Below are 17,158 nucleotides of genomic sequence, written 5' to 3' on the forward strand. Positions count from 1 at the left end.
GTACGTACGTACAGATTATTGTTTTAGAAAGCTTCGCTTTTAAAATTTCCCCCTTACAGCTATGAAACGGGTATATAGTCTGTATAATTCGAGTATGTCGTTAAAAAATAATCAAATAATTAAAAGCGAAGCTTTTTTATAATTAGGGTCGGTCCGTACGTCCGTCCGTCCGTCCGTACGTCCGTCACGGATAGCTTTTTTCGTTAATTTAGACATGTTAGAATTGTCCTATCGATTTCAAATTTTGCATGGTGATTCCTTTAGTAGTTAGGTACGGTTTAGAAAGCGTAGCAACTCTATAATCATTACCAAAATGTCCGTACGTCCATTTTAAACATGTTGATTTTTTTACTTTTTTAAATAGCTTTTTTCGTTAATTTAGGCATGTTAGAATTGTCCTATTGATTTCAAATTTTGCATGGTGATTCCTGTAATAGTTAGGTACGAGTTAGAAAGCGTAGCAACTCTATAATCATTACCAGAATGTCCGTACGTCCATTTTAAACATGTTGATTTTTTTTACATTTTTAACAACAAATTTGTATGTGACCTAATTATCCGATTGGTCTGATTTTTGGTATACTGATTCCTGGGACAACAAAGTACAATATTATAAGCGAAGCAACTCTATAATCAAGTCCTAAAAATGTAAGTATGTCCATAATCATTATCCTGTATCAAGCAGTTAACTTTACTTACAATTTTGCTTTAACTCTTATACATTCGCATTCCGATTATTCAGTTCTGACATTATACAAGTGTTAATGTCCGTTTGTCCTACCGTTTCAGAGCTTCGCTTTTATGGAAGTTGTCATCCTTGTTTTTAGTTAAAAATGATTAGGGGTTATCAATTATCCATCTTTATACTACTAATTTTTTATCTCTCCCTCTCTCTCTCTCTCTCTCTCTCTCTCTCACACACTCTTTCCTTTTCCATTTCTCTTTTTCTCTATATCTCTCTATCCCCTTATTTTTCTATCTTTATAAAACTGAAAACCTTTAACTTTCTATCTATCTATCAATCTATCTTTCTATCTATCTATATATCTATCTATCTATCCATCTATCCATCTATCCATCTATCCATCTATATATCTATCTATCTATCTATTTATCTATAAATCTATCTATCTATCTATTTATCTATAAATCTATCTATCTATCTATTTATCTATAAATCTATCTATCAATCTATCTATCTATCTATCTATCTATCTATCTATCTATCTATCTATCTATCTATCTATCTATCTATCTATCTATCTATCTATCTATCTATCTATCTATCTATCTATCTATCTATCTATCTATCTATCTATCTATCTATCTATCTATCTATCTATCTATCTATCTATCTATCTATCTATCTATCTATCTATCTATCTATCTATCTATCTATCTATCTATCTATCTATCTATCTATCTATCTATCTATCTATCTATCTATCTATCTATCTATCTATCTATCTATCTATCTATCTATCTATCTATCTATCTATCTATCTATCTATAAATCTATCTATCTATCTATATATCTATCTATCTATCTATATATCTATCTTTCTATCTATCTATCTATCTATCTATCTATCTATCTATCTATCTATCTATCTATATATCTATCTATCTATCTATCTATCTATCTATCTATCTATCTATCTATCTATCTATCTATCTATCTATCTATCTATCTATCTATCTATCTATCTATCTATCTATCTATCTATCTATCTATCTATCTATCTATCTATCTATCTAGCTATCTATCTATCTATCTATCTAAACCCCGAACAAACATATTATGCAAATCTGAATTTTCAAAATAGCAGCTTTATTATTATTATTAAGTGCAAAAAAACCTTTTTTTATTGCTTTGTTTTGGATTTGCATAATATGTTTGTTCACCAGTATTTCCCCCAAATGCTGTTTTTGAGATCTTGTGCTGTATTGGTGCTGATTAATTAAAAAATAACAGTGGAATATTGTAACCAAAAGAGGCATCTATATTTCATATTTATTGTAAAATCATCCTAAATGAATAATAAAGCTGCTATTTTGAAAATTCAGATTTGCATAATATGTTTGTTCGGGGTTTATCTATTTATCTATCTATTTATCTATCTATCTATCTATCTATTTATCTATCTATTTATCTATCTATCTATCTACAACTAATTTCCAATTCCCTCGCCACTATTTTTTATTGATTGATTGATCTACCTTAGAAAAAAACAAGGATACAACCACTTCAAAATGCGCAGTCATTGTGGACTAAAATGCATTGCATATCTGAAAATAATGAGTAGTTTAATATTGTAAGTTATAATCTAATATATAATGATGTTTTCAAAACCTTTTATACTTCTTTTTTCTACTATGTAATTCTCAATCTATTTTTGCAATTTAATATTTTGATTGGTTTTAATGCTTTTAATTTTAATTTTTTTATTTCTTTTAAATAAATTTCTGATAAAAATGGTACCTTAAAAAATATACTTTTTATTTTGTAAAAGTATAAAATATCTTTAAAATCACAAAACCTTATTTACTAAAATAATTATTATAGGAAACAATAAATTCTTTCTAGTTTCAATATTTGTTTATTTTGATATAGTGAAGAACATTACAGAAATACAGACGTACGTATTATGATATACGGACAGACATGTGTTAAAGTTATAGTGTAGCTGTGCTACTTAATAAAAAAGAAGTAAATTGTGATCCATCAATAATCAATAATTGTTTATTATGGGCGGTGATTACATTCTAATCACAGAAGGGATAGGAAAATGGTGAAAAATTATTCAAGTATTGGCTTTAATAACCGCTTGATTGGAACCGGTTCTTAGCTATATTGAAAAATCATGTATAGCATCGTATTTTAGACAATAGACAGTTTTGTTAGCCCCGAGGCGCCAAAGACCCGAGCAAACAAAATTGGTTTATAAATTGGTATATAAAAACATTTTTTTTATAATTAAGATTATATCCTATGTAATATTAAAAATTGAAAAAATTTGTAAATATTATATTATTTTTTACTTTTGAGGGAGATTCATTTATATTTTATTCACTTAGGGAAGGTTCAAATAGGTTCTCAGAAGCTTTCAGGCAATTTAAAAAAAAAAATTATGTTGAGTTGGTTTCAGGCTATTTTTCTTTCCTTCTTATCCCCTTTGATTACAGAACCCTTCGATACTAGGGACCCAGCCGCTAGTATTTATTTAAATAGTAAATGTTAGCGCTATCAACCGTTTTTTTTGAATAAAGCTATTTAGTTTTTCTATCAAAATCTTTAATTTAGTAAACTACTTTATTAAAAAACTAGCGGCTACGCCCCTAGAGGCCTCTAGGGGCACTTGAGGAGGAGAGAGTCGAATTTGATAATTCGATTTCTTATTTTAGATTTTAAAAGAAAAAGTTTAAAAAAATTTACGTTTGAAGTTTATTTTTCGTTGAACTCTCTTTCTAAAATTAATAAATTTTTTAAAAATTTAATTTCTCTAGGGAGGGTGGTGGTACCCTCCCCCAAAATAGTTTTAAACCTTCCCGGGACATATGAGAATCTACCCTGTTAAGGAGAACCCAATCGGTTCAGCGGTTAGCGAGATCCTTCGGTACACACAGACACACAGACAGACACACAGACAAACATCCTGTTACTTTAGTATAAGGATAGACAAAGCGATAAAAAACGAAAAAAAGATATGAAAAACTATATTTTTTTAAGGTTTTACTTTACATTTGAGTTGAAATCATGTTTAATTTAACTGTAAAATTGTAGGTATAATCAATAAATAAGTATATATTTCTAGGTCCCTATAATTATTGGTTTAAACATTAATTGCTATTAAACTGTAAAGTTATTTAGTGAAAATATCTCTTCCCTTTAGGCTTTGTAATATCATGACGGGGAATGCCATCACACCCCCCCCCCCCCTACCCGCTAACTAAATTGCCCTAGCACACAAGAGGGGTTAATCATGTTTGTTTTCTATCCTCATGTTTATGGGGGGAGGGGAGAGAGTTTGAAATTGAGCCCTAGCCAGTTTATAGCATTTTTGTGCTTGTAGCACAAAATTTCGGCCTTTTTGGATGATTCTAGCCTTAAAAGTGCTTGAATAACATCAAAAAAATTAAAATATCAAATTAGAATTAAATATGGTTTCTAATAAAAGTAGTCTCAAAGCTAAAAATGTCCTAAATTGTCCCAAATGATTGGTTACCCAAAAACACAAACAGCATTTAGTATATAGCTGTCTTAGTTAAAGTGCCAGAGAATTACGCGCCAAATTCTCCACTCCCCCGACCAATGGGACGGGGTCAATTAGAAAAAATGCGCCAATCACAGCGCGGCATTTAGTAATTGTTTAGCCAATCAGAGGATCGATTAAATTGGGTGCACCGACCAATGGGAGCGCGCTGCGGCATGGCTAGGATAGTGTGTGTATATATACAGGGGGATTGAATGTGTGATGACTTGGCTGTTAGGGATTAATTGGAAGCGCCACTCCTACCCCACCCCCTCTCTCTTTTAATCCCCCCATTCCCTTTTGGGCCGCGCCCGCGCCCCCGTCCATATTGAGCTATCAGTGCTCTAATAGCCCTGCTATGGTATAGCAGCCACTTGCTTAATAGAATTATCATTCAGTATAGCTCCGCTCACTATCAAACGTGCACCCACAGCCCCGCTGCTACCCTGCACTAATATCTATCTATCTATCTATAACGCGCACCCCACTCCCCTTTTGTGGGTTTTGTGCATTTATATTGACTACTTTTATATACCTCAATATTACTTTATATTTCAACTAATATACATATATTAGTATATTATATATACATTATATAAAGAGTGACTCATAATATAAAAGTGAATTTAATACCTTAAATTGAACTTAATAAGATAAAGTTAATTGTGATTTTTAACTGAGAACAATTTTAGTTTTGAAGTGAGAAAGTTTTTAAATCTGTATGACTTTTTAGTTATGTTGAAATGACGGTAAGTTTTTATCATAATTTTTCTAAAAATCTTTTAATTTAATAGAAATTACTTCATCTTATATTAATATAAAAAATTTCACATTTGGAAAAAAACAAAAATGTGAAATTCATCTTAATGAAAACATATATAAAATTTCTTTTAATTTTAAAAATGTTAAGTAAGCAAAAATATATTTTAATAACATTTGGTTTTAAATATCATTAGTTGTTTCAGAGCTTTTAATTAATAATAAGGTCTTTAAATTATAATTATCTATTATCAAAATACTTCATTAATTTTAAATATTAGATAACTTAATTTTTAAATAAGTACTATTACTTATTTAAAAACCTAAATTGATATAACTTTAGCCTAATTTATTTCTATGAGATAAAGTGGTAATTTGTTGTCTGAAGCTAAAGAGCTCGAAAAATACTTGTACGATTTGGTTGTACTTTTCAAGGAAGCTTCATAATTATCTTGGGTTGGTTTTAGGCTATGTTACTGGAGGCTATGTTTGAAGAGGCTAATATATTTTAAAGTTATTATTTTTGTGTCATAATTCTATATTAAAAGAAAACAAAAAAGCCGACCTTAAATAATATTATATGACCCCAAATTTAATAAGTATTTAGAGAAACGGCCGTGAGTATTAGATACTCAAAAACCGCAAAAGTATCAAAGGATTAACTCCTAATCCGCTCCTCTAATAGAACAAATCAGCCGCCGGCATTTTCAAATTTCAGAACTTGATCCCCCAATAAGCTTCTTAAATTAAAAACAATTAACTTTTATAATTGAAAAAATATTTGCCCAATATTTTTGGAAGATTTTTTATTTGTCAATTTTTGGGGATAAAATATCTTAAAATTTAATGCCATTGTAAATCTCCTTTTAATGGGATATTTTAATTGTCTAAAAAAGATTTATGTCGAAGTTATAGGGAATAATGATATTACATATTTTAACTAATTGGTTTAAATTAATTAAATGGAAATAAAGTTTTTTTTTCTTAGTATGGCTTCGAAACCGATTAATATCCACTGGATTAGAAATGGTTCTCAGCCTTCGGTGCTAACAATACTGGTTTTAAACTTATAATTATACATTTTTACATCCGCGGAAAGCTGTTTATAATACGATGCGGTGTATAACTATTCTTTCTTTTTTTGATTTGACATTTATTATTTTTAGGTCGGAAATATGTCTTTGTTGCCATCCTCAATCGCCTCAATGCCCGGTTACCCCGCCAGCCTGGCTGTTTCGCAGCCGCACCTCAGCCATCACGCCGCGGCTTTAGCGCTATCCACAGCCCATTCCGCTACATTGTTAGCTGCTTCCAGCACCAAACGCAAAAGCTTAGGCTTCTCTATAGATTCTATTGTCGGAGCGGCGCGGCAGGAGAACGGCGGATATTCCGGCGATGACAATGATCGCAATTCTCCGCCGGCCTCGCGGTCCCGCAGTGTTTCACCGCCTGTAGATGTTTCCTCCTCCGTTTCGCCGCCTCCCCTTTCCCTGCTGAATCACCATCACAGAATGATGATGCAGGCAGCAGCTGCCGCCGGCAATACAAGCGGCGACGACCGCAGCCCGCCCCCACCACCGCATGCTCCGCGCAGCCCGCTCTCCGGCGGCTCCGAACACAACCGCAGTCTTCCCTCACCTGTGAATCTCAGCTCGTCCCGCCTGCATCACGAGGCTTTGAACGGCGGCGGCGAATCACCGCCATCATCACCTGGAATCCGTATGCCACCTTCCTCCGCCTTCCCGCCTACTTCATTGCCGGGCGGAGCCGCCAATCTTTCATACCTAGACCGTCTTGCCTCGCTGAAAGCATTATACGACTCCACCACCAAAATGGGCGAAGCCGCAGCTGCGGCCGCCGCCGGCGGTTTACCATCCGGCTTTCCCGGCATGCCCGGCTCTCCTTTCAACCTTCCTCATGGACTTCCGCCGGCAATGTTGGCCGGACTACCGCCGCGGTTGCCCGGCCTGCCCGGTCTGCACGACATGCGGGGGCAGATGATCCCGCCGCCACGCGAGTACCCCCTTTACCCCTGGTTCATCAACCGGCACAGGTTCCCTGGAGGTGAGTTTTTTTCAGGTATACTATCAAAGGGTATACAGGTTCCTATTATTTTTGGACCATTTTTATAATTTTATTATTTGATTTAATCTACATATAAGTATTCTTTTATACCACACAATATGCCTTAAAAAAGCCTTCTGCTACTTTTAAACATCAATGACTTTTTACCCCCCTAAAAATACCCCCATTTATTCCCCAATGTGCCCCTATTTATCCCCCAATTTATCCCCCCCCCCAATTTGCCGGTCTTTGTTGGAGGCAATCTTTACTAAATCCGGATCAAATGACAATGGCTTTCAATTTGAATGTGTTATAGTAAGGCAAAAAAAAGCTTCTTTTATCCTTACATACAATTCAAAAGTCCCCCCCCCCCCAAATTTTCCATCTAAAAGGGCAACAATTGAATTTAATGCAATGATTCTTTAGATTTAAGTATGTGTATGATTTACCCTCCCTAAAATTTATTTAGGGGAGGTCGAGGGGGGGATACTTTCCCCATATCTAATTGTACAGTGAATAAATCTTATTTTCGGCCAATCAAAACAGCATTCATATGAAATATAACTAGATAATATCTTGTTTAGCTAATCATTGAATAGATAAATATATTTCATTTTTAGAACTAGAATATATTATAAAGTTCTACTTAGATAAGAATCAAGATGTCATGTAAGAAATGTTTTTAAATAAAGTCATTTATCATAAAAAAATTAGGGGAGCAGTTAGCTTAATAGTTTAAGTAGCTATAACTATGAAAAAAATAGGTATACCTATGAATGAGTATGCAATCCATAAATGCATCAAATTTAAAATAATATAAAAAAGGTAGACAATTTAGAATTTGAATGATGATTTGATATTAAAAAGAGAGGTTTTTAGGTGTATATCTTTTTCCTATCAATGAACAAATCGTGACTGTTATTAAACTGTGGTTTTAGAACAGAAATGGGGCTTAAAAATGTCTATTTTAAAGGAGAAGGTCGGGTGGAGGGGGGGGGGGGGGGTTATGTCTAACTTTAAAACTATTCAAGTATATACTTTTATCATGAATGTATGTATTTCAAAAAGATTGTTAAGAGGGGGGGGGGGGTGTTATAAACACAATACCTACATAATCAAATACAAAAGAAGGGGGGGGGGGGGGTTATACGTGAGAAAAGGTATTTATAATGGGCTTAATTAAGCATATTCACCAGTTTAACTCCCCACCCCCCCCCCCCCATAAAATCTTATTTTTAAAAGAAATCATATGATACTTTTCATTTCGTGAAATATTAAACTATAAAATATTTGTTTGAAATAGAGAGAGAGAAAGAGAGTGAGTGTGTGTGAGAAAGAAAGAGAGAGAGAAAGATAGTTGATAAATGATGATAACATAGTTTTCATTTCACTATATCATACTCTCTTTCCCTTCCCCCCATTCCTCTATATTTTTGGTGGCAAACGTAGAGAGGGGGGGTGGAATTGCAAATCTTGTATGACTTTAAAGGTGCATGAAAATTGGGTTTGAGATTGGCTTCATAGATAGATAGATAGATGGTATGAGTTAGGGGGGAGGGGTAAATTGAGTAAACAAGATAACAAGCAAATATAATTTGTAGCTTCTCAAATTCTTGCGGAGGGGGGGGGGGGGAGAGTGGGGGAATTTACTGCATGGTTGCATTACATACATACACACATACACACACACACACACTCATACATAGGTATAAGAGTATCTTCAATAATGGAAAAGACAATGGACAATAAAATTATGTTTAACCCCAAAAACAATAAACAAAATTACCCCTTCTGTAGTGGCGGAAAAGTCTGGATACAACCGAATCAAAAGTCCCCATAGGCTTTAAGCCACCAATTAAGATATCATGTTTCTAAAACTTTGGGGACCAGTATAATTTACTATCCAATTTCCCCTCCCTCCCTCGAAATAATAGAGGTTAAAAATTTGAAATTGAAATTTAATGCTTTGGTAATTAAATGATAATTAAAGTTTAATTAGAAGAGGTTAAATTGTAGTTTATAAAAATTGCTTTTGTAATAATATGAAATATTACAATGTAATCAACAGTAAATTTGTTAGGGGGGGGGGTATGTAAAAATAAGAATATATATATGAAATGATAGTGTAAAATCTGGGAGATTATTGCCCCCTCGGGGCATGAATATATATAGGGGGATCTTCAAAAAAGTTACATTCTTTTAGGGATCTAAAAGGATAAGACAATTGATGTACATTTCCAATGTTAATACATAAAATTGTCCCTTTCATAGATTACAATTAGTAGTTAAAACGTCTGGACACTCAACTAAATTAACCAACAAACCAAAATTCAGTAAAAGTCCCCAATGTTGTTAAGCCAACGAATAAGAAAACGTTATTATAAAACTTTGGGGACTTGTGTAATTTTGTAAAGAATCTCAGATGATGTTTTATAGAAAATTTATAAAGTTTAATGATGAAAAAATTCACAAAAATTGCTTTAAAAAAATATATTTGTAATTTTGTGACCCCCCCCCAGCCCCGCCTCTCAAGGGAGTACCACCCAATTTCAGCGTTATGGTATGGGCTAGGAATATTTTACAGTATAACATCATAAAAATTGTCTTTTCACCATAGCTTATTACATAAAATTTGGAGGATTTTTAGCATATTCATATGCTTTTATCTTTCTTTTTTATTAAAAATAGTCAAAAATATACATTTCAAGACAAATACTTTTTTTTTAAGACAGTTTAAAATCGTTAAATAATAGGAGATTCTAATAACTAATTGTTTTCTATTCTCAACTTTGGTATATTGGGGGGGGGGGGGGGAGGGTTTAAAGCCCCCATGATGAGATGATTAAGTCAAAGCAGGACTGGAATACTAAACATTATAATTACTTCACCAAAAAATATATTTTGAAATAAAACTTTTTTTATTCTATTAATTTAAGACTTTTATATATATATTTTTAAACAAATTGTCTTCTTTGCTTAAGTTTGATTGTTATAATGTATTTTTAAAAAAGGGGGTTGGGTGGTGAGGTATGGGGGTAATTATACAGTTTGGGAGTATGCGCGTGGCCAGGCCAGCGGGGAGCCAACTACAAACCTGTCAAACCAGACAAATAATGGCCGCGCTCTCAGGATTACACCAGGGAATTGATCTTTCAACAGGGGTGCCAAAGAATTAATCTGAAACTTTTCATTATTCTATTAATTTATCAAAATTTTTAGAAAAACTACACTTTACAGATTAAAGAATCTCTACAATAACCGGATAAAATTTAGAAGAAAAAAAATATTATTAAAAGTTGATAACCCTGTCAATCCAACTAAAAGTAATTATTTGCAACTCTCGGTGTTTTCTCTAATTTAAAATGTCAAGCAAAGTTTTGTGTTATAACCCATTAAATGCACAAAACTTAAATTTGTATCTCTAAATTGTCTAAAAGCTTAATTGAGGTCACAGCTTTAAATGTAAAAGTTCTCAACTTTAAGTTTTATTTGATGTTTATTTTAGCACAAATTTTGGAAATCTGATTCTTATTGAAAAATTTAATTTAAAAATTGATGTAAAATATTAGATTTTGCTGACTTATTTGAAAATTATATGTTTTTCTTCCATTTTAAGGTTATTATTTAAGCTAATGATTTTCATAATTTTTAGGACCTCATTTACCAGAATTTTTGCTGCCTTTCCGCAAGCCGAAGAGAATCCGTACTGCTTTCTCCCCCTCCCAGCTGCTGAAGCTGGAGCAAGCTTTTGAGAAGAATCAATATGTTGTGGGACAGGAGAGAAAGGAACTTGCTAAGTCACTCAACTTGTCAGAAACACAGGTAACACATTTACCCCAAATTTATGAAAATTAGGCAAAATTGTTAACCATTGTATCATCCTAAATCCCCCAAAATTAAAAAAAAAGATACCAACTTTAATTTTTTAAATATAACTAATTATTAATGAATACCAACACTTTAAATATGAATATGAATAGAAAAAAGTCAATATTTAAATTTTGTAAAGAAAGTTAATTTGCATATTACATATTTACATATTGTTGTATTCTTTATAAATGACTAAATTAGTAACACTCCCCTTTTTTTCTGGGGAGCGCAGCTACTCTATAACTAGATAATGTCAATCCGTCCGCCTTTAAGTATGAAATCCTCTTTCAACAGTACAATTATTATACACAAAATTAACCCTTCTGTATATTACAATTAGTGTTTGAAACATTTGGACACTAAACTAAATAAACCAACCATTCAAAATTCATTAAAAGTCCCCAAAGTTGTTAAGCCAACAAATAAGAAAACGTTATTATAAGACTTTGGGGACTAGTGAAATAAACAGGCCAATGTACCCGCTTACCTGCATAATTATTATCCTTGTTTCCAGCATTAATATTTCTCTCTAACGGAAAAATAAATCAAAATATAATAAAAAAAAACACATTTAAAACACTTTATACAATATTATACATGCATAAATTTATGTATTTAACACCTTTACTGTGCATTTTTTATGCTATAAAGGCGGAACAAATTTTGTTTAAATGGCAATTAATTTCCTTTTTTTTTGTATGTAATAAAGGGGGCTTAAACTTCCTGTTTTATAGATTTGCATAAAAAAGTAATAAAAAAATAAGTTTCTTTTTTGTAAGTGTACTTTTATAAATAAGCATATTGATTTAAGTCAGAAAAATAAAATAATACTATTCTAAAAGAACTAAATTGGTTGTAATTTTTATAATAGAAAAAAAATCCTCAAAAATTCCATATGCTCACTGAAGCTTGAAATAAAAATGCCGCTGAACACAATTTTCTGATCTGTGATTGGATAAAATAATTTTTTTTACAGCCAAGCATTGTTTAATTTTCATAGCAGGGGGGGGGGGGGGGGAGAGGTGGGGGCCATGGGGGGTTGATTGGGGGATTTTTTTTTCAATTTAGGCAATTCATAAAATAAATTGTTGTCACTTTTTCAACAAATCACATGAAATTCTCATGTTTTGTGAATATTTTTCCAAATATTCTGTATAAAAAATTTCCCTCTTAAATATATTTATTGGTATTGGTATATTTCTAAAATAACTGAATGGAACAAAACTTCTTTTTATTAGTTTCCACTTATTTCAATAGCCCCCTGGGGGGATAAGAAAAAATATTTCTATATCTACAAGAATCCCCCTATCTTTTTTATATCAATATCTTACCTAATCTAGTTTTAAATTAAAGAAATTTATAAATCCTCCCCCCTTTTCAAAGGATTAGATTTAAAAGGTCAAATTGAATGACAAAATTTATAAACAAGATAAAATCTTAAGCATGTAAGGCAAACTTTATAAAATCAGAAATAAAGAAATTGAAAATTTAGTAAAATATGAAAAATTATTTGTAGGCTCTTTTATGCCGCTTAAAACATTATATGTACGTTCAGCCGTTTGGCAGCTAGCATCCTTTAAAAGTCATAGATTTACTAAATAGTTGTTACCAGGAATATTTTACCGTGAATTGCACTAGATCCAAATATTCTAAATGCCAATGACCTATCACTTGATGCCTGATAAAAATAAAATTCAATCATATGCCTTGAAATTTAATATCTGAACTAATCTAATCCTTTACCTCAAAGGCTTCAGTCCAGGGGTTTAGAGTTTCATAAACTTTTTATCATTATTTTCATAACATTTAGAAACTTTAACAATAAAAGTATAAGTATAGATGTATAATCCAGACAACTACCTGGCCCAAGTAGTTGAAACCCATTTCATCTGCTAACAAATTGCTTTCTGTTCTTTTGCTGTGTTTTTATTTCCAATAACCAAACTCAAACTGCTTTTCTAGTTTTCATAGAACTTTTCTAGTTTTCATAGAAAAAAAACTTTTCTTAAAATACAGTTTTTTTAGGGATTTTAACAATCATGACTAAAATCTATGACATAAATCTTAATCTTTGTTACATATTTATCTAATTAAATACTAGAATTAGAACTAATAAGTAGATAATGGAAAAAATTCATTGGATATATCTCAACTATCTGCCCATCTAAATAGCCAATTAGAACTTGAAAAACATTTCAATTAATTTTTGTTTTAAGCCCAACAACGCCCACTGTTCATGTCAATTGCATTTTATGCATTTTGTGTTTTTATAATTCTTAACAGATTTTAATGCAAATTTGCTTCAATAAAGGTGCAAAATTGTTTTAATTTTAAGTTCATTTGTTTTGTTCATCATTAATTTAAAACAAACAGTTTTTAAAAACTGCATTTTGAAATATCTTAATTAGGAAAAGTCTCTAAAGCTAAGAACTTTTTGAAAACACAAATTTGAAAGAATAATTATTTGTCGCATCGTATTATAGACAGCTTTCCGTAGTGATTAAAATGGAAAATTATAGGATTAAAACCAGTTTTTGTTAGGCCTCAGGGGAAATCAGTTTATTTTACCTAGTTTATATTAATTACACTTTTTGCGGCCAAATTTGACATTGCAGAGGGCTGGTAAAAAAAGATGTCAAAAAAGTGATGTAAAAATTCTGTTGTGTAGCCTAAAAAAAACTTGCTTTCCTAATGAATGGTCTTTCCTTCTTTTTAGACATACTTGACTTTCAAAATTCACAGTTAAATAAAAATGCAATTTCAAAACAAAACACTGATTAAAAAGTCATTAAAATTATTCTCTAATTAAACTAATTAAACCAAAAAAACACATAAATTATTAAAGATGATATCTAAATGAAGATCAATTAAATTTATAATAGGTTTAAACATTTTCTAATCATGTTGAGTTAATTTAAAACTCCTTTACGGAGGGAAAAATCTCACAGTGAATCAAATCTTGACTAGTTTTTTTTCTTGGGTTGGCTGAAAATTAATGCTCGCGTTTAGTTGAACACAAGTATTTGGTTGTCTCAAGATCACAACTAAAGATTATTAGCCAAGGTTCGATACTTAAAAATATCTTAATTTGTCATTCCTTAAAAGTGTTAATATTCTATCAACAATCTTACAAAACTTTTGATAAAAAAATCACCTTTTTGCTTATATCATAAAACGTCAAATTAACTAAATCAATTGTGTTGACAAAAAAATGTGAAGACAGAGTTTAAGGATCGAACCCGCAGCTCTGAAGATTCTAGTTAAGATAAATTTCCAACTCTCTTCAAGCTTTATATAGTCAGAAGTTCTTCCAAAACAGCGAGCGCAAAAAAATCTATTTTTGTTTAAAAATCCTCCAAAAATTAAATGTGTAAAAGTCTAAAATAGATTAAAGAATAGGATTTCAAAATATTCAACTTCGTTTAATTTTTCATGTTTTTTTGCACAATTTCAAAAACACTTGAAAAGCCAAAAAAAAGCTAGGTTGAAAAGTCCTCAATTTAACAGTTCTAAGTCACATAAACATATAAACATTTTATTTAAGAAAGAATTGATTTCAGTTTTATCCCCCCTCCTAAAAATCTCATCGCCTTTTTCTTAATTTTTGAAATTACAGAGTAGCCACCTCCCCCCCCATCCCACACCGCTTTTTTTACTATGCTAATCAAGTAATTATACACTTTTGTTATAAACCTTTCAAAATATCAACATTATTTGAGGGGTAAAAAGGTTTTATCAGAATTATAGGGTAGTGGGAACTATAATAAGTTTTTTTTTCAGTATGGCTTCAAAACCGATTATTATCCGCTGGATTAGAACCGGTTCTCACCCATACTGAAAAATCATATAAATATGCTTAATATAGTAAGAGATGCTGAGATAGATTCTTGGTTTAGGGGGGAATAATAATTTATCCTGCAATGGTTTATCCCTGATATTTTAGAGTTGATTTAATTATTAGCTAAAGGGCAATCATGGCGATCTCTGGTGAAAATCTTTTTAAAATTACAAATTGCTAATTTAAAAATATTTAACCCCTTTTTTCTTTCTTTAGCATTGAATTTCATTATTTTAGTAGTTCCATTTTGGGGAAGGAGGGGACATTGGACTGTAAATTACACTGGTACCCAAAGTTTTATAACTTTATCTTCTTATTTGTTTGCTCAAAAACTTTGAGTACTTTAATAGAATTATGATCGGAAGATTTTAAACTAGCAGTGTCCAAACTTTTCAACTAATAAGTTTAAACTAAAGATGAGTAATTTTGTTTATCATCATTGGGGATTTTTATTATTTTATCGTCCATTGTATCATCCGTTAAGACCCTTGAGTAGCGCAGCTACTCTAAAATTAATTTTACTAACGTTTTGTTTCTTGTTTAGGTGAAAGTATGGTTCCAAAACCGGCGGACCAAGCACAAGCGGGAGGAGACGGAGGGTGACCAGCCGAACGGTGGCGGTCATATGCAGCACGGCGGTGGCCGCGCCACTATGCTAGAGGAGGAAGAAGATGATGAGGATATTGACTGCGAGTAAACAGCGGCCGATTTCTCCAAGAAAACATTATTTAAAAATCAGAGTCAATAAAAACGGCAGTTAATCAAAACTGTTAATTAATCAGTGAAAAAAACAATAAAAAATCTACATTTTTAATGTAGAAAATGTAACAAAATTAAGAAATGAAAAATTTTCTTGGGATCCAAAAAAATACCTTCAGAAAAAATCCCAGTGATGAAAAAGAAACTAAAATAAATTTTTGTGAAAAAATATGAGGAACATTAATTTAAAAATGACCTTTTTATTAGTGAAAAAATATAAATTAATAAAATAATGTGATTTTATAGATTTTTTTTAGATCATTATGAATCAAATATTAGTGTAATTTTGATTTAATTTTTTATGGTTATTTTTGTTGTTTTTAATCATTTTTATTTAAAATTCATTTTTTGTTAATGAATTTAGGAATTATATATTAATATGATTAAGTTATTGTTATTAGAAACCAAAGAATAAATAAAAAAATGAAAATAAAATTTTAGTTGTTAATTTTTTTGATTGGTTTGTTAAGTTAGATCTCGTTAACGGCGAAAACGATTAGTTTAAAATATTAAATAAAGATAAGTGGTTTTGTATTGGTTCGGGTAGGTTTTAGGCTATTTGTCAAAGGATTGTAGAGTTAACCTTCGATACAAGAAAAATTAGCCCTACACTTGTTCTTTGGTTGTGTCCAATAAAATCTCTAAAACAGCTAAACTAATGATAGTCAAATAATAGGTTTAGTAATCTTTTGTTGCTATTTTCGAAATTATTTAAAGAAAAAAAGAAATATGAATGGATTTAGGAAGCCTATATCCCCAATTAGAACAATCCGACCACATTACTGGTTAGAGAGTGTTAACATTTTCGTTTGAAAGGGCAGTCTTTTTTCTCCTTCTTTAAATGTTAGTCAGCTTATACATAGTTGAATTATTGTGTCTGATTGACCATCTAGGTTAATGATTCTATTGGATTAGGATTGTACAGAGGTATGATAACAAACAAGATCGCTGTACTTTGTAAACAAGAAAGACTCTAGCAATACTTTAGCTTAACTGAAAAAAAATTTACTAATCTTTTTAGTCATTGCAGCGCTACCTTTCAACAATACTATCCTTGTTGACTCATAATCCAGGGAGGGAGGGGACAATATTCTATTTATTACACTAGTCCCCAATGTTTTATAATAACATTTTCTTATTGGTTGACTTAACAACTATGAGGACTTTCATTGAGTTTTGAGATTGGTTAATTCCTCAAGGGGCAATTTCATGTATCATCATTGAGAATGTACATCAATTAATGGGCCATTGTCTTATCCCTTAAGATCCCTGCTTATAATCAATGATAATAAAAGCAAAGTTGTTTATCTTATATTATTTAAAATAACAATTATAAGTTAATATAAATGAATATTACAATATGATTAAATTAATATAAATTGATATAAACATTCTTACAGTTGAAAGGATGTACAATTTTATATTTTCTACAAAAGAAAATATATCTATGAATCAGAGATATAAAGGGATAAGACAATGACCGATAAATTGATGTACATCCCAAATGATTATTCAGAAAATTATCTCTTCTGTAGATTACAATTAGTTGTTGAAAAATTTGGAAACTCGACTTAATAAACCAACCTATTAAAATTCAAAGTCCCCAAAGTTATTG

At 31.3% G+C, this 17,158-nt stretch overlaps 1 protein-coding gene across 2 annotated transcripts; it reads left to right on the forward strand.

Moving 5' to 3' along the window:
• Nucleotides 1-4,605: 4,605 nt before the first annotated feature.
• On the forward strand, nt 4,606-15,978 carry LOC145318795 (uncharacterized). Of its 2 annotated transcripts, none has more exons than XM_080160380.1 (4): nt 4,606-5,002; nt 6,179-7,091; nt 10,729-10,898; nt 15,329-15,978. In XM_080160380.1, the coding sequence occupies exons 1-4, from the start codon at nt 4,997-4,999 to the stop codon at nt 15,479-15,481; spliced, it is 1,242 nt and encodes a 413-aa protein (XP_080016506.1). In that variant the 5' UTR covers nt 4,606-4,996; the 3' UTR covers nt 15,482-15,978. The 2 variants fall into 2 exon arrangements, with proteins under 2 accessions (XP_080016506.1, XP_080016507.1); XM_080160381.1 differs by having other exon boundaries at nt 4,608-5,002; nt 6,179-7,076.
• Nucleotides 15,979-17,158: the final 1,180 nt, after the last annotated feature.

The sequence above is a fragment of the Acartia tonsa genome, chromosome 5 (assembly GCF_053477335.1).
Source record: "Acartia tonsa isolate MP-2025a chromosome 5, ASM5347733v1, whole genome shotgun sequence".
Lineage (NCBI taxonomy): Eukaryota > Metazoa > Arthropoda > Copepoda > Calanoida > Acartiidae > Acartia > Acartia tonsa.

What these genes read in the sequence shown, in the direction of transcription:
- LOC145318795 (XM_080160380.1), top strand. An exon ending in TGGAGGTGAGTTTTTTTCAG is followed by an intron (nt 7,092 to 10,728) that starts GTATACTATCAA and finishes CATAATTTTTAG; the next exon opens with GACCTCATTTACCAGAATTT. An exon ending in TCAACTTGTCAGAAACACAG is followed by an intron (nt 10,899 to 15,328) that starts GTAACACATTTA and finishes TTTCTTGTTTAG; the next exon opens with GTGAAAGTATGGTTCCAAAA.